General features: G+C 39.7%; 1 protein-coding gene across 1 annotated transcript; it reads left to right on the top strand.

Moving 5' to 3' along the window:
* The first annotated feature begins 225 nt into the window (after window positions 1-225).
* On the top strand, window positions 226-18,886 carry LOC139446446 (uncharacterized). Its single transcript, XM_071227769.1, has 6 exons — window positions 226-540; window positions 4,076-4,163; window positions 5,195-5,394; window positions 6,442-6,524; window positions 18,184-18,373; window positions 18,754-18,886. Exons 1-6 carry the CDS (start codon window positions 226-228, stop codon window positions 18,868-18,870), a joined length of 993 nt encoding a protein of 330 aa, XP_071083870.1. The 3' UTR covers window positions 18,871-18,886.
* The last annotated feature ends 293 nt before the right edge of the window (window positions 18,887-19,179 follow it).

Genomic DNA, 19,179 nt, shown 5'->3' on the forward strand with positions numbered 1-19,179 from the left:
TTTGTGTCAGCAGACAGGTTAAACGGTGCTCTCACCTGTTATATATTGAACAAATTGATTGTCTTCGGGCAATACACGTGGTACATGTCTCTTATTGGATTGATGTTCCAAGCTAAACATTAAAACATGCAAGCCAACTTACATGCATTCCATTACCAGGCAGTGTTTTGGCAGTGTTAGAATAGCTCAATACGTGTAAGGAATCGACAGCTGAAGATCTACGTAATGAAAATGTCGTCTAGCCATGGTGAATTTGTTTTCCTAATTTTAGGAATCATGAAGTTAGTCCATGGTGACATCTGTTTTGATGTAGATTCTGTAGTTGAGCATGAAAAGTATATGGAACACCAGGTGTTCAGGAAGTTCTGGAGTCCGTCTCTCTACGACTGCGCATCAGAATGTCTCATGTCCTCAGCATGTGCGTCATTTGGATTTGACAAGAAAACGCACACCTGCCTTCTCAACACAAACAGTAGTGAAGCTGGTAATGTTGTAGACAGAACTGGATTCCTCTTCAGTGATATTCAACAATGGCCAAAGGTTGGTGCTCACAGTTTACTTTTTTCTCTAATTACAGGTCATCTTGTTTTTCAAGGCGAGATGTTGTTGCCATACTTGAAACCTCATTTTCCCACAATGACAATGTTTACAATATTTGTCACCAAAGGGGGTTTCCGGTGTTAAAGGTAAAGAAATGATTAGAAAGTCTTTTGATAAGGGGGGCACTAGTGGTATTTCTCTAGTGGTATTAGTGGGATTAGTATTTCAAACAAGATTTAAAAGCAATATGTCAAACATATTTAAGCATGGCAATACTGGGTGGGAAACAGGAGCTATAAGTTACAAGAAATCTTTCTTCATCACTAAGCTATCTGTGGTTGTGGACAATACTAGCCAAAACTGACCATCAAATCGTGGTCTAGTGGATAGAGCGTCTGCCCAGAGAGTGGAAGGTTGATGGGTAGATCCCCTGGCCGTGTCATACCAAAGATGTTGAAATATTATACTTGCTGTTGCCCTGAATGGATGTCGGCATTAATAAAAAAAGAATATAATGTACCTGAGTGGGGTATGTATGTATAATTATAATTATATATAAAAGTGACAAAACGTATAACCATAACAATAAGAACTCTCTGCTGAAAGCATTTGATATTAGACGATTCCGACTAAATCATTAACATGTATTTATAAATCACATTCGAATAGTTATGATACCAGCTGTCTGTCAAAAGGTGAGCGTATCCTGCCTCACCAGTGGCACCCGTCACAAACACATACAAAGGCAAGTCAATTGTTCACGGGGAAAACATTGGGAAGATAATTGACTGATTTCACCATTGTTGTCTCAGTAAACTACATTTGCTTTCTTTTTTGACAAATTGTCCTGAGCCTTTGAAGATAGAGATGTGACAATGCCCATAGTCACCACTTTAAGTAACACATGCCCCAGGGATCAAGATATGATGTTTGCGATAAGTTGGTCATGTAAGATTGTGGGGTGTAAAAAGTTGAAAAATACAAAGTTTTGATATTACTGAACTTGCTTCTTTTCTGATTGCAAAACTTCAAGCCAATAGTTTGACTTTTGAGAATCAACATGGTGTTCATTCCACTTGACTTAAATATGCCAAAAACTTGAGAATGCGAGATCGCGAGATTTGGTCATAGCACTTTTTATCAAAAGTCGACAACGCCAGAATACGACTTTCGGACATGATGTTAAATCTCGCAATCTCACAATCTCGACTTGTCATATTAGGCCACAAAAAAGTACAAAGTCGCGAGAAGGAATAAATACGACAATTCATTTTCTCTCGATCTCGCGTTCTCGCGCTTCAGACGGTGTCCGTGCACATGCTTCTTGCGCTCTTCATTCAAGTAGCATTGAGCAAATGTATGACTTTAGCTTGAAAATGCTATGTAATAAACATCCACCAAGTCCTATGTGGAGTGGAGTCTTCTCCCATTGTTACAGTTTCCTATGTTCTTAAAATTTAAACCCTAAACATGCTCAATATCATTTAACAAAAGAAAATATGTAAATGAATGTCCAGAGATAGTGAAAACCTTAAAGTGTCCGGAAGCTGGAAACAATAAAATGAAATGGTCCGATGTTTCTTCACCACACCATATTCGCTACTTTAGGCCACACACAATTAATTAATAGATTTTCATCCGCTCCTGTCCTACTACAAAACATCCCACCTCACATTATTCTATCGCCTCCGAGTTCCTTGAAATAGAAATATCGCTAATATGTGTGTTTCTACTTTTTACTTGATGAAATACTCATACACACATAGACCTACCGAACAGGGCTATCTATATCAACCCATGTCACTTCGTAGTACATTATTGTCAGAACAATAAGATCTGTGTACATCACGTCCATTGTAATACAAATTTAACATTACCTTGTCCGGAAAAGTGATATTTGATGATAAAAAAACAATGCAGATGACAATAAAAATGATCGCCCAAACGCATCACGGCAACAGCCATGGTAACCCGATGCACGTGAGTTCCGTGCAAACTGAAATGGACATGCGTTCCCAAATTTCTTGTCCTATAAAAATCCTCCCAGATCGAAAAACATTCATTCGTTATTGAATTGCTACCACATACCAAGATTGACAAGAAATCAGCGAGACAAAGTCCTTGGACGATTGCAAGCGGGACAAACCGCCCGGCAAGTAGCCAATGCATTTCAAGTACACGTAAGGACCATATACAGGCTCCAGCAACGGTACCAGACCACCAACACTACATCTTACCGACCACGTAGTGGAAGACCAAGGGTCACAACCCGACGTAGGATCGTCAGATTGTGCGACAGCATCTTCAAGATCGCTTTGTTTCTGCGGCGGAAACTGCTCGACAGACCATGGGGTACACCAGCGACACATTAGTGCGGACATCGTGCGTCGACCAATGACGAGCAGACACCTCCACTGCCACAGGCCACACTGAGGACCCATTCTGACACCACGTCATCGCCGGGACCGTCTTCAGTGGGCAACACAGCACCAGCATTGGCGCCACCAGCAGTGGAGAAGAGTCATCTTCTCAGACGAGAGCCGTTAGTGTATCTCAACAGCAGATGGCAGAGAGAGAGTCTTGCCACGCCGTGGGGAACGTTATTCGGATGATTGTGTTGTTGAGAGAGAAACGGGGGGTGGTCCGAGCATCATGGTGTGGGGTGGAATTGGTCTTGCACAGGTGGTCGGCCCTGTAGTCTTCCAGAACATCGGTCCAGGGAGAGGCAATGGCGTCACGGCAGCTCGGTACACTGATCAAGTCTTGAGACCACACGCCATACCTCATTTGGTACGTCGCCGCAACCACGAGTTTTAGCATGATAACGCCTGTGCCAACACTGTGAGATAAACAAGAGACTTCTTCCAGCAGAATGGCATCAGAACCTTGCAGTGGCCTGCCTTCAGTCCCGATTTAAATCCCATTGAGCACCTGTGGGAAAAGATTCAAAGACGGCCGTGTTCACGGAAAATTTACATTCCCGTGAGTCAGTGCGCTCATACCACAATAAGTCCAGCTTGGCTCTTCGATCAGCCGGAGCTACAGCGCGTTATCGCAGCTGGCCTTTGGTTATATCATCTAACATGGCCAAATGAGCAAGAACCTAATCAGTGAGGGGTCCTTTTGTCCTCCTTATTCGCCTTCTTGTGGAAATCTGATATCTCAACTTACAGTCGGTTAATATATACAGTATATATTTTGCGCTAAATATTCGAAACCCATTGAGAAGGCTGGTTTCAACGACATATGTATAGGGACTCTATTTAAAATGGCTACAGCTCTCCAGTTTGAAAACAAGTGTGTGTGTGTGCTGTTTAACGCCGCACTCAGCAATATTTCATATTAGTAAATGTTGTTAATGTGAACGGGATATTAGCTATATTAGGTTAATACACCTTGGACAATTTGACTTGGCAGACAAACAATTTGATTTTTTAAATACATGATAGAATTTGTATGAACTAAGAATGCACCCGCACCTTGTTCCCGTTTTAACCAAAGTCTTCTACTAACTTGTTTTCTCGTTTCCTTCTAGTCTCTCTCTGGTCGGTGCAATCAAGTTGCGTGTCCCGAAAACACCCGGTGTGAAGTAACTCGACTTGGTCAGTCAACATGCGTTCCAGGTAACCATTATGTTTCCAATGAATCAGCAGGAGATGCACACAGTTGGAAGGTTTTGCCTAGTCCCAACTGGAGATGCTGTAAATTATTTGGAGCAGTTGCCTGATCCCTTTCCTGATTGGTAGATAGATATGAGTGAAAAAACAGTTCCGGACAAGCAGTTTGCCAATTACGACGAGTCCCAAATGCAGTATGTATTTCATAAAGAGTTTAAACATTGAAATTGAATGGTTAGGTCGCAAAAGTTTAAGTCAATGACGAAAGTGTGTGTCAATATTTTCTTGCGCTGTCATGAATACTTCTGTATGATATTGGATAATAAACACCTCACTATCAATCAAGCCTCGTAGTTTTGGTACTTTAATCGAGTCAATTTGATGCAACTGATATCGAAAGACACTTTGTTGAAATTCTATATACATACATAAAATAGACATGAAAAGGGAACGATTATTTTTCAAACTATCGTCAAAGTCTGATTGAGATAAAATATAAAATAGTATGATAATGACAAAACAAAATTATTCAGTTTTTGTTGTTGTTTTCTTTACCAATCAATGACAACAGTTCCTTAACATTCAACTTGACTTTTCTGTTTCCTGAAATATCACTTGAACATTTGTAGAAAACTTGTTTGTTGTTTAGGGCCTGGGACCTTTGTTGTAGATACCTCAGATATCAATCCACTGATGCTTGAGAGGAGGGGGGTGTCGCATTCATATTGAGTCGCTTTTTGGGTCAGGGGGCAGTGTTCGCATTCTTTTGGAGACGCATTAATTTCACGATTTACAGTATATATTTTTAGTAAACACGTGTTTTTCAGGACACTCTGAATGTCTAGCGAACAAGTTGTTCTGTAGGGGTTAAACCTGAAGACAAAACATGACCTGGTGTCATCATTGATTCCGTGATCCATTCATATAATTGCCTTCACTATTTTGCTTTTTACGCCCTTTTGAATTTGTTTCGGTAAATACAAGTAATCGAAACTGAATACTTATGTTGACAAAGCCTTGTGACTTATCTTCTCAAGAGTTCCAAGGGTGTGGTCATCCCCCCGGTGTTATAGGCGCCACCATAGCGTATGATGGTCACTACCAGGGAGCTGTGGCAACCTACTCCTGTGAACAGGATTTCAGAGTCTGCCATAACAATGTTACTAGCACCTGCCAATCATCTGGAGCGTGGGAGACTCCGTCAGGTCTGTGTGGACAGTACAGGTGGCACAATCCGGTAGGTGAAATGCTATTTTCGTCTTAGTTTCTGTCACAAATCAGATGTAGAAGATAAAATTCAATATTAAATCTGCAACAAACAATGTACAACAGGTTTTACGCATTGTCGCACCTGAAACAAAGTAGCAACATAAAAGTAACTTATCTTCGTAAAAGACCAAAATCGGTAATTATGCCCCGCCCATAAAAAGCTTGAAACTGTTCATAACTGAATATTACTGAACGAGGGATTCGAAGGTGTAGATCTACTGATTAATATATATATATATATCATAGTAAAATCAGAATATTACATAGCGAATTCGAAGCTTCGAATGTTAAGCGCCTGGTAACATTTGATGTAAAAACCTCTTCTGTCCAACGCCCTAACGCCCTAATCAACAATCGGATTTCGGACATGGATCGTGAAACTTCTTGTGTGTGTTGTCCTTGTCACGGTAGCCGACTCACTACGGCAAATATCACGGCTACAATTCTTGATTCCCTCCCAGCCGATCAATGCAAATCAATGACCATGACAGTAGCATGCCATGGGAATGCGCGCGCGCACGCACGCACGCACGCACGCACGCACGCACGCACGCACGCACACACACACACACACACAAACGCCCGCCCGCCCGCCCGCACGCACGCACACACACACACATCGGTGGTCAAGCTCGGTGACTTAGTTAATTGCATGTCATCGTTACGAACTTTCTAGAATTTTCAATTCTACTTTGTTTTGCATTGTCATGTCTTGCTCAGAGTGCGCCGTCTGACAACAAACAAATTAACGTTTAACCTCTTGGACTCAACTCCTGATGTCGATCACTGGATCGTCTGGTCCAGACTCGATTATTAACAGTCCGCCGTCAAACAAACAAACAAACAAACAAACAAATAAACAGAACTTTTCAAATATAGGGATTCCGATCGTTCAAACACAATGCAATATTTTGATTTGAAACTAACTTTGTACCGACTTCGCAAAAGCAATCACATCCTTTTTCGTATTTCTGAAACTGGGAACAGACAAATTCGCTTTATTTGTTTCTTATAGGATAAAGGCAGGTATTCATTTCCATGTGGTCCATCAAACAAGTTCCGACTGATAATCAGAGGGACACTTACAGCCGAAACAAGGTAATGAATGCTGACCGTATTTGTTGTTTGTTGACCGGACCTCGTATAATGTTGACCTTTGTAATGACCTTGATTTTGAGTGTAAGGATACTTTTTGATTTTTTAGAATTTCACTGTATTCTTGAAATGAATATATGTCCGATCGTAATCATTTCGTTTCCGGAGCGTAACTCGAAAACTCTCCAATATTTTTTCAACTACGATTGGCAGATATATCAAACAGACCCTGAAGAGGTGCCTTTTGCTATTTGCGGATTTTTTTGCATTTTTGTTTTTCTCGATTTCAATGGAAACAATCTGGACAAGTCTCAAAAGGGTGAGAGATAGGTGTCGTTTCTGGAGCACAACTTGAAAACTGTATAAGACTTTTTATCCAAACCATGTACCAAGGGCTGAAGTGGTGCCTTTTGCTATTTCGGAATTTTTCAAAATTTGATTTTTCCTCTTTTCATGGCAACAAGTTTGACTCTGTGCATAGTGATGTGTTTGTCCGGACCATATCTCTAAAACTAATAGATATTCTGTCCTGAAGCTATGCACACACACATAGACCAGGTTGGCAAATAGTGCCGTTGGTTTAAGGGTGTTTAGAATATATATATTTTCAGTTTCCATGGCAACAAGTTTGACTTTGACTCTGATTTAGAAATACAAAGTTCCGAATCCCTATTCCATGGTATTTCGTTTGATAGCTCGACAACTACCCTTGTATACAGACACACAGATTAGAAAGAAATTCTCTCAAGTTGGATTTAAAGTAACAGTCAGATGATTTGTTCTTTCGAATTTGTGGGGATCGGGGGGATATGTCATCTTCTGATGACTCTTGTTCTCATAACCGTGAAAGCCAAAAGGTATGTTACGTTTCCTCACTCTGTATGCTTGTTTGTGTTTCAACTTAATGTTTAGATTAAAACGCAAAGGTTAACCTGGAAATCAGTACGTACGTAATTTGTGACAAGAACAATAAATATATTGCAACACACAGTTTGAGATTTATAATAAAACAGGCATTACAAAAAGTCAAATAAGTGGCAGCAGCAGAAGTAACAAAAATCCCTGAATGTCCAGAAGTGTGTCACTATCGCATGCCAAGAAACCAGTCTTCATTCATCAATCTAGAGGCACGGGTGGCCCAGTCGTCTAAGGCGCCGCGATTCGCTGTGCAGAGTTGCGTCCCTTGGGCACGCCAGAAACCTGTAATTGTGGGTTCCAATCCCGGTTCGCCCCGATTATGTTTCTGGGGTTGTCAGCACCATACCCGTGCTCGTGGGTTTCACCGAAGCGGTGAACGTCAGAGACCTGCATCACTTCAAGCTTTCTTCCCACATTAAACTTACACGCCGCGATATAACTGGAATACTGTTAAAAGCGGCGTTAAACCCAACTCACTCACTCTTCAATCTTGAATGTTGTTGGAATAGTATATACAGCGAGGTATACATTGAATAAAAAGGAATCTCTGATATTTATGCATTTGCTTCACGGTAAGTAGTATATATTTAAGATGTACCCATCCTCACATCCTCATTTGATGACGTCACAAGTGCACCTAGTAACCGCACGTGACTGATGACGTCACATAACCTTGACCTTGGGGGGTGGAGGGGTGGGGGGTGTTGTCATGCGATCAATGACCTCGTATAACCTTGACCAATAACCTCGTATAACAGTTGTATCAACAAAGCATTTCCGGACAGTTGATAGGAAAAACATTTGTGTAAACACGAGATTGTTTTGAAAGGAAATACTAAATCAACGAGAGCGTATTTGAAACGTGTGGTGGGGGAGGGATGTTGTCAACGTCAATGCCTCATTAATAGGCAAGATAACTCATTGATATGTAAATGTATAAGTGATGTATCAGGTTAATTAGATGAGTACAGGGTCAACTGACCAAATGCAATCATGCAACTAATTACTCGAGCATTCTTTAACAAAGAACAATGGATAGTAATGAATATCCTTATATGGAAACTAAGGTCACCAATCCCTCATTAATAGGCAAGATAACTCATTAATATGTAAATGTATAAGTGATGTATCAGGTTAATTGGATGAATGAATACAGGGTCAACTGAACAGATGTAATCATGCAACTAATTACTCGAGCATTCCTTAACAAAGAACAATGGATAGTAATGAATATCCTTATATGGAAACTTGACATCGCGCGCGAAATGGAATGTTATTGCGACTGCATTTTGGCGCCTTTTTTAACCTTTTCTCCATGCGCATTCGGGGATGCGTCTGCTGAGATTATCAACCCGGGAAGAAGTGTATGGGTTTGTTTACACAACTGAAACGCCCTCCCAATCTCACATACATGTATAGGGAAGTCTCGTACTATTAACTCAATTTTGTAAAAACAGTGAGGTTATTGTTCAAAATGAAAGTTTTTTTGTGTGAGTTTGTGTCTTTTTCTAATTTCATTACATATTTGTAACACGAGGACTGATATTTCAAATATTAACCTTGTCAACAACAAAATCTAACAATGTGGTAATGAAAGTCCTTATATGGAAAATTGTTTACTACGCCTGTGTTAGGCCTCTACTTGCTTGGAACGGAATGGTTGAGAAACATTTAACACTTTTCAGATTTCAAGACTTTTGAGGTTTTTTTTGTGTGTATTCTAAATTTCTTTAATTACTTGAAACAAATACAATAACTAACTTATAAATTTAAACCCACTTTTCGTAACTAACATCTAATTGAATTTCTTTTAAGTGAAACAGGTTTTCTAATACAGACTATATCATAATTTCGAAGCGAGATTCCATCTTAGATAACCTGAAAAAACACTGCACTTGGTAGCAAGACCCCCTTATAGTCTGTTTCATTGTTCCACGCACTGTTTCACAAATGTATTGCTTTAATTGACCACACACACATACACACACACGCACACACTCACACACGTATAAGGTTAAATTAGATGAATACAGAGTCAACTGACCAGATGTAATCATGCAACTAATTACTTGACCATTCATTAACAAAGAACAATGAATAGTAGTGAACATCGCTCGCAAAATGGAACGTTATTGCGACTGAATTTTGGCGCCTTTTAGCACCTTTTCTCCATGCTCATTCGGGAGGCTGCGTCTGCTGAGATTATCAGTCCAGGAGTAAGTGTGTGATCTATGTCAATATGTGTTATAAAACTCAACGGTAGTGTTGAGTGACTGACATTTTCACTCTAACCTTGCTGACAGATAAGACGTCCGTTTTGAACATGAAGAGAGTTTCAGAGGATATATTTGGACCTACAGTCATTTTTACAAAGCGTGGCAAGACCAAGTCGAGAAAAACATGTCGAAGAAAATCAATGGCATCAAAGGGGTCGCCGAAGAGACTGGTGGCATCTAAGAAGAAACAGATGACAACCAAGCAGGGGAAAATGACTATACTGAAAATACGACCCCTGTCGAAAGTAAAGGCTGTTCTGAAACGAATCCGACCTGCCTTGAAGCGTCGCATGGCTAAAGGGGAAAAAAGGATGCTTCAGACCCTCTCATCGCGCACTTATCGTATTTGATCACTATGGAGGTTACCACCTGTCCAGACTGGCAGAGTTTTACGTGAAAAGATAATCTATAGAGACATGAGAAGCAGGTGCACAGGTCAACTCAAGACTCACCTTCTCTTCTTCCTCCTCTGGATAAACACCTTACTCCTCCTCCTCCTGTGGATAAACACCCTCCTCCTCCTGTGGATAAACACCCTCCTCCTCCTGTGGATAAACACCCACCTCCTCCTCCTCTGGATAAACACCCTCCTCTTCCTCCTCCTCCTCCTCTGGATAAACACCCTCCTCCTCCTCTGGATAAACACCCTCCTTCTCCTCCTCTGGATAAACACCCTCCTCCTCCTCTGGATAAACACCCTTCTCCTCTTCCTCCTCTGGATAAACTCCCTCCTCCTCCTCCTCTGGTTAAACACCCTACTCTTCCTCCTCCTCCTCCTCTGGATAAACACCCTCCTCCTCCTCCTCTGGATAAACACCCTCCTCCTCCACCCCTGGATAAACACCCTCCTCCTCCTCCTCCTCCTCAGAAAACCTGTCTTGAAAATCAAAGCTGCTGTGAAACGAATCCAAGCTGTCTTTGAGCATCGCAATTGTGAAGGGTATTAAAGAATGGTTCAGACCCTCTCATCTCGCACTTGTATTTGATCACTATGGAGGTTACCACCTGTCCAGACTGTGGCAAGAGTTTTACGCGAAAATATAATCTACAGAGACATCAGAAGCAGATGCATAGGTCAACTCAAGACTCGCCTTCTCTTCTTCCTCCTCTGGATAAACACCTTACTCCTCCTCCTCCCGATAAACACCCTCCTCCTCATCATCATCAGGATATATCTCCACGTTTGCTTTCATCTCGGGAGCACCAGCGACACGGACGATTCAAGTTCCTTATAACCTCCAATAGCATCGTTGTTGGACCCAGTTGATGCGGAAAGTCGGTGTTTGTCTTCAACCTATTACGTCATGGATTCGTTCAATCCCTGCCCGACTGTATTGTCTGGTGTTATACTGTGTGGCAACCTCTTTACGATGGCATTTTTCAAACTTTACCTCAAGTACGGTTTGTTAAAGGAATACCTTACAATCTCGAAGATGAAAACTTCTTCGATGCCCGGAATCAGAACATGATGGTGTTGGATGACTTTTTGTCTGAAGCAAAGAATGACAATCGGATTTCCCGTCTGTTTACCCAAACCTCCCACCACAAAAATGTCATTATCTTTTTGCTATTGCAAAACCTCTTCCCGAGAGGTAAGGAATCTAGGGACATTGCTCTAAATTCTCATTATGTCACACTTTTCAATTCGCCAGTGGACAGACAGCAGGTGAAGTTATTCGCCAGAAGAATATTTCCTGAAGACATTGGTAAATTTATGACTCTTTTTGAAAGGGCTGTTGAAACCCCTTATGGACACCTTACAGTGGATCTCAAACCCGGTACAAGTGAGAAGAATAGATTACATGTCAACGTCTTGACAACCGACGACAATGAACCTGATCACAGTGCTTCACAACAACAACAACAACAACAACAACAACAACAACAACAACAACAACGGGTAAAATATGTCTCTCTAGCATTAGACGTTCAGACAGCTCCTGACATTCGTGCTGATCACACTTCAACTTCCAAAGAAAGGTCTCTTAGCTCTGACGACGACAACGTTGAAACAGCATCCATCTCGAGTGACGACACAGGACCTTTTACCATGGCCACAGCGTGTACTGACTGCGGCGTATTGATAGACCATATGCACGATCTACAGCGACATATCAGATCGTGGTGTCCAGCAAACGACGACTTGAAATGCAAAAGAAAAGTCTCAGATACGAGAGTGACGACAACGGTGACGACGATGAGGAACGACTTCCTGAACAGAAAAGTGGAGGTCTCGCTGTCAAACGTCGTCGCTGGAAGCCGCCAAACACCGACGTGGATGCAGAGGTGCGGCAAAATGTTGGTTTACAACGCATCTGGAATCGTGTGTACAACATCAAGCACGACGCGATGAAACTCAAGAGGAAAAAGTACAGACAACAGGGTCGAACAGAAGAATGGATTGACAGAAAAATTAAACAGATGTGGGAAAGTGAATTGAACGACAGCCTCAAAAGTGTCATAGAGTTCGCCCAATATTTTAGACAGGCGCCTCTATTTCAACCCATCCTAGACAGCCTGAGCGATATGGATCCTGGCACTGATCAATTTACTATCAAAAACAAGATCGCTCGTTTCACGAAAACTGTGATGAAAGACATTCTGACTCGTGTAGACATACCCGAAGCAGATAGTGACACTGAATCTATCTCAGCCGCCGATGATGGCGATGACGAGCAGAGCGAGCAAGAATAAAAACCTTGTTCTCGTGTTACAACCCTTCAGTTGAGATGTTGTGTTACGCACAGCAATGACACGGAAGAATCGGTCACCAAGTCGAGGTAAAGGAAGAAGATTTGGACTTATCAATGTATTAAAAACAGGACCTGTCATTACGTCAAAAATGATTTCTCTAAATGACAGCTCCCTGGCGTCAAAGAAACGCCTGGTCGTATACATGAGGAGACCAGTCAAGTTGGGACCTCCGGGACGCAAACATCTATAAATGTCACAAAGATGGTCGTCTCCATCAGGTGCATCCGAGTGGTGTATTTCATGTCGAGATTAAACACTTAAAACTTTTCTAAAATCATTGAACCGTCAAGGTTTTTAATGATTTTGTAAATCGTTGAAATCACTCGAACTCTACACTTGTAAAGACAACACCCTGTGCTGTTAATAAAAGCCTCATCACAGTTTATATTTTGTTGTTGTTTTAATTCATATTTCTATGATGTCATACATATGGTCAATGTGCCTCTGGAAAGCAATTATCTCTGCAAGCCGATCACACGACAGTTTGTTTGTGTGTTTTGTTAGTATCATACAGTTACTAACACGAACTTGTCTGTCGTAAAACCACACTGTTAACACTTCAATTCAACGAGAACCGTGAACCTACAGTGAGTGAGTGAGTGAGTGAGTGAGTGAGTGAGTGAGTGAGGTTTATAGCGACTTTTAGCAATATTCCATCAATATCATGGCGGGGGACACCTTAATGGGCTTCACACATTGTACCCATGTCGGGAATCGAACCCGGGTCTTCGGCGTGACGAGCGAACGCTTTAACCACTCGGCTATCCGACCGCCCCTCCATACAGATTCACATCATAGATCTATCCCACTTCATTGGAGGTGCTCTGACGTCAGCACTTACAAAAAAGGAGCTCTTTTCAACAAATTGTCACAGGATAGGTTTCCAATAGCCTATTTAAGCTGAAATTTGATTGTTAAAACGAACAAATGTCCAGCTTGGTACTCAAGGGGTTAAACTTTTGCATCTATGTTTAAATGAGAATCCTTCGTGCCCGGAGACTTTAGAAAATTGTAAAACTGTTTAGCGTTAAATATTATTGTTTAATCACGTTTGTATACACGCAACGAATAAATATTCTTGATGTGAGTGTATTGTCATTTTGTTTGTTTTTTAACATATACCCAACCTGATACAAAACAGTCAATAAACCTTGTGATATTCGCTGCAAGAGGTTTTGAGTTAAAGGTAATGAACGCTGTGATGTGACATGGTGAAATAATAGAAAAAATAAACAATAATTGGTATCAATAAACTTAAGAAATTTTGATTTGGTAAAATACACACTTAGCATGGATTTGGTAAAATACACACTTAGCATGGATTTTTTAAATTTTCCGACTCGCAGACGAACTCGCATTAGTCTTTTCGTTCAAAATCGAAATGGATGTATTTATTAAATCTCAAATAGTATGTACAGATGTTAATCAGGTGCTATTCGGTAACTAAACTAGGGAAAGATGCATATGAAAATCATGTACATGTTGCTGAGATGATCTCCTGACTTCTACATACTCTTTGGAAGATATTAGACATAAACACAATTAATGAAAATTATTCTTATAACTGCAAATTAACACGAATATACACTCATACTGTAAGTAGGTCAAGGGTCAGATGCATTCGGGCAGTGTTTGAAGTAAAATGCTCGAATTTCAACTCGTGAAATAGTCGTTCATTGGTTTCTCCTGTAATTACAAATACTCTGAATCAGGCATAAGAGACACATACTTTGGAAGACATCCTCTCTCCGACTATAATTTCTCGTGCAAAACACTGTATTCTCCCACCGAATATCATGTTTCCCACTTGAATTTGTTATAACACACAGAGGTGAGGTTTCCAGCTAACACCCCATGCTCTCAATTAATTTCCAATAATTATCAAATTGACTTCCAAGTTATCAGGGAACGACCATTCCGTTAGCTAGCTATCGCGGTATTATAATAATGTATCTAGCAAACAATGGTTACATGGTCAGTTTGAAGTTAAAACTATCATGAAATATTACACAATGATTTTGCAAATTCGTACTTTGCAGAGTTAAAGGATATGGTTGTAAATTTCACACAGGCGAATTGGTGTTTTTTCATATAATTAGTATTGTTCTTTTACAAAATTAGATCCTGATATTCTTAGTATTCATCGTGCCTTTATTGAATAGTATATGATAAAATTACACCAGTTTCTTATAAGTGAAAAATATAAGAATGAACACACCTCACGGAGCGTGTTTAGTTTAGAACCGTATGACTAGACAAATTATTCGTTTAAAATATTTGCGTTATTCAATTTCAGTCAGACAGTTGGGTGTTGGCATCTAACAGTGTCGGGACAGCAGGTTGGGTTTTCTTTGACCAAAAAAACCGGGAGGGGTGTTTCAATTGTATTTGAATTACCGACCATTATTTATTGGATAAAATTCAAAACGCAGTACGTAAATTTTGTCTCTCCATTCACGTGTATCACATGACATGTGTATAGTAACTCATACCATATGTGAACTTTCTACAACGGAGTGGAGCTGTGGTAAACCACCCCCTCCATTCATAAGCAGGCTCACGATAAATGGCATGTGGTGACTTCAATTTCAGGAGGCTCTCTAGTCAGTATTTCACAAAACAGCTACACTGCCAAAACAAGGTGTTATGTGTATAACATATACCAACTCATTCTGAGTGTTGTAAAATAAACCTCACTTGTTACCATATAAGCAATGTGATCTACTGTTAGATGCGTCGACAACTGTGTACATAGTACACTAACTAAATATGGAAATATTACTATGCCCATTGAGAGTTGTAAAGAAAGTGATCATGTGACTCCCCATCGAAAATGTACTTGGTGAAACTTGCGTTGAATTGATCATCGGGTTATCTTCCTGACCACTGACAGAGGACACAATACACCAAACAATTAATCTTAAGGTTTTAAAAAGCTAATCATGCTAAATTCAGATTATTCTAACATTATCTCGAGTTATAGAAATTTATCATGACAAGGGTTAACTAACACTATGCTAAGATCACCTTTTTAAAACCTTAAGATTAATCGTAACTGTTTTGTAAAAGGAGACAAAAAAGACAATATAAGAATACATTGATCGATGTCTGACTATATTAAACAGCACATAGGTAAAGGTAACTACATCACTTTGTCTCTTCATTACGATGGTTCTTCAATGGGACGCCATTTGTGGTGCACACATCCTGGAACAAAGGGAACATTGAATTTGTACATGTACTCTTTTTTTTCCTCAATGAGAATTCGTTGGACTTATGATAAGATAATAAACTCAATCAAGGTTTTGTTTCCATACAAATGCAAACATCATGCAGAAACAGACTATAACATCTACGGCCAGGAATCGCAATGCCATAGCATGTACCAAAAAGTTGTGCGCCGCTCGCAAAACAAAGTATAGTCTGTATCAGAAATCACTTTGTTACATTCCATAAAAAGTAAATTTTCACGAAATCACTTTGAGTCTTCTATTTCTTGCTTTGTAAAATGTTTAACGAGTGATGTTTTATCAACAACAACAAAAAAAGAAGAAGGATTATATCCGATTTCTGTTGGGTATGAAACAAAATGGATTAGTAAAATAAGAATCTGTTTTAAGTTTAACTGTTAAATAATATGAATTATTTTGTCAAAAGCATGGTGTACAAATTCATACAAAACATTACAAAAAATGCTTTACACAAATATGCATTAGAGGTAGACAGATGAGAAAGGAAGAAAAAAGATTTCCTTCTAACTAATTACATATCAGTAAATAATTTGTAAAAATATTTAGATTAAAATTATTACTCACCTAAGACTGACTCTGACGCAGCAGCACGTCACCTCCATTCTCCTCATTCATTCCGTCTTCAATACTGTCAGCAAGGTTAGAGTGAAAATGTCAGTCACTCAACACTACCGTTGAGTTTTATAACACATATTGACATAGATCACACACTTATTCCTGGGCTGATAATCTCAGCAGACGCAGCCTCCCGAATGAGCATGGAGAAAAGGTGCTAAAAGGCGCCAAAATTCAGTCGCAATAACGTTCCATTTTGCGAGCGATGTTCACTACTATCCATTGTTCTTTGTTAATGAATGGTCAAGTAATTAGTTGCATGATTACATCTGGTCAGTTGACTCTGTATTCATCTAATTTAACCTTATACGCGCGTGTGTGTGTGTGTGTGTGTGTGTGTGTGGTCAATTAAAGCAATACATTTGTGAAACAGTGCGTGGAACAATGAAACAGACTATAATTAAGGGGGTCTTGCTACCAAGCACAGTGTTTTTTCAGGTTATCTAAGATGGAATCTCGCTTCGAAATTATGATATAGTCTGTATTAGAAAACCTGTTTCACTTAAAAGAAATTCAATTAGATGTTAGTTACGAAAAGTGGGTTCAAATTTATAAGTTAGTTATTGAATTTGTTTCAAGTAATTAAAGAAATTTAGAATACACACAAAAAAAACCTCAAAAGTCTTGAAATCTGAAAAGTATAAAACGTTTCTCAACCATTCCGTTCCAAGCGAGTAGAGGCCTAACACAGGCATAGTAAACAATTTTCCATATAAGGACTTTCATTACCACATTGTTAGATTTTGTTGTTGACAAGGTTAATGTTTGAAATATCAGTCCTCGTGTTACAAATATGTAATGAAATTAGAAAAAGACACAAACTCACAAAAAAAACCTTTCATTTTGAACAATAATCCCACTGTTTTTACAAAGTTGAGTTAATAGTACGAGACTTCCCTATACATGTATGTGAGATTGGGAGGGCGTTAACTCATTCGCCTTTCAGTTGTGTAAACAAACCCATACATTTCTTCCCGGGTTGATAATCTCAGCAGACGCATCCCCGAATGCGCATGGAGAAAAGGTTAAAAAAGGCGCCAAAATGCAGTCGCAATAGCATTCCATTTCGCGCGCGATGTCAAGTTTCCATATAAGGATATTCATTACTATCCATTGTTCTTTGTTAAGGAATGCTCGAGTAATTAGTTGCATGATTACATCTGTTCAGTTGACCCTGTATTCATCCAATTAACCTGATACATCACTTATACATTTACATATTAATGAGTTATCTTGCCTATTAATGAGGGATTGGTTACCTTAGTTTCTATATAGGGATATTCATTAGTATCCATTGTTCTTTGTTAAAGAATGCTCGAGTAATTAGTTGCATGATTGCATTTGGTCAGTTGACCCTGTACTCATCTAATTAACCTGATACATCACTTATACATTTACGTATCAATGAGTTATCTTGCCTATTAATGAGGCATTGACGTTGACAACACCCCTCCCCCACCACACGTTACAAATACGCTCTCGTTGATTTAGTATTTCCTTTCAAAACAATCTCGTGTTTACACAAGTGTTTTTCCTTTCAACTGTCCGGAAATGCTTTGTTGATACAAATGTTATACGAGGTTATTGGTCAAGGTTATACGAGGTCATTGATCGCATGACAACAGCCCCCACCCCTCCAACCCCCAAGGTCAAGCTTATGTGACGTCATCAGTCACGTGCGGTTACTAGGTGCACTTGTGACGTCATCAAATGAGGATGTGAGGATGGGTACATCTTAAATATATACTACTACGGTATATGTGCATGTTTTTGATGAAAGTTGTTTTCTTATGTAGTTGACATATTGCTAAATATAAACTCACTCATTTCATCTACACAACAATACAGTTGGAATCTCGGGCTTAAGAAACACGAAGATGTATTATTCTACTCAGAATTTCGCTTTAACTCTGGTAAACGGATCATCATGAACACGGAGTTAGATAAGAGCTTGGGTCAAGAGGTGCATGCCGATCTTACAATGGAGGTTGGACAAGAATCCCAGGTCCAAATAACCCTTCAAGATGGAGTATACAGGGTATGTACAGAATGTAATCGGCAAACAGAGTAGAATACAGGGTTTATCTTTCAGTGGAATTTAAACTTCAGACAGCAGAGTATACCTGGAAATACAGTTGAATTTAATCTTAAGATAGTACAGAATACATGGTTTAAAAATTTGTGTAAGAGTTGAATGTAAACTTAAGACAGTAGAAAATACATGTTTATATATCAGTGGAAATGGCAAACAGGAGTATCCAGGGTATTTATATCAGTGCAATGTGAACTGCGGACATTCGTGTATATACAGTATGTTTATTTGACCTTTGTGATAATTAGTGTATCTCATTGTTTTGCAAATAGCAGAGTTTCTGAAACATTAAAAATAGAATAAAGTAATAGCCGATCTTATTTCAGTTGGTAATCGATGGTGTCAGCATTCACAACTTCACCGAGAGACGCTCCGGGGCAAAACCTAACAGCTTCTTCTTCTATGGTGACGTCTCTGTTAGTGTGATGGAGTGGATATCTTAAACCGAACCACTCGAGATCAACGCCATACCTTCATCACATAGGTTTCCATGAGCTCGTGCAGGGGATATGTTTATTTGTGTCATTTGAGACAATGATTGTATCCCTAAAATCAATACAGAATGTGTTCAGACTCATTACTCACTAACACTTTGATTCGATTTGAGAAATCACATATCTTCTTTGCCTGTTGAAAGGTTATGGGCACAATAAAACGAGCAAAGAGAAGTCATTCCTGTCATCTTTGGTTTAGCCAAAACCCATGACGTCAAGTAGCTTTTCAAAGGTATGAATGCAGTAAATGTGGAATAT

This window comes from Haliotis cracherodii, unplaced genomic scaffold (genome assembly GCF_022045235.1).
Source record: "Haliotis cracherodii isolate W230 unplaced genomic scaffold, xgHalCrac1.p SCAF_10, whole genome shotgun sequence".
NCBI lineage: Eukaryota > Metazoa > Mollusca > Gastropoda > Lepetellida > Haliotidae > Haliotis > Haliotis cracherodii.

Coding starts and splice junctions, on each gene's coding strand:
- LOC139446446 (XM_071227769.1), top strand. CDS start 226: ATGAAAATGTCGTCTAGCCATGGTGAATTTGTTTTCCTAATTTTAGGA. Junction 4,164..5,194: donor TCAGTCAACATGCGTTCCAG/GTAACCATTATG, acceptor TATCTTCTCAAG/AGTTCCAAGGGTGTGGTCAT. Junction 5,395..6,441: donor AGTACAGGTGGCACAATCCG/GTAGGTGAAATG, acceptor TGTTTCTTATAG/GATAAAGGCAGGTATTCATT.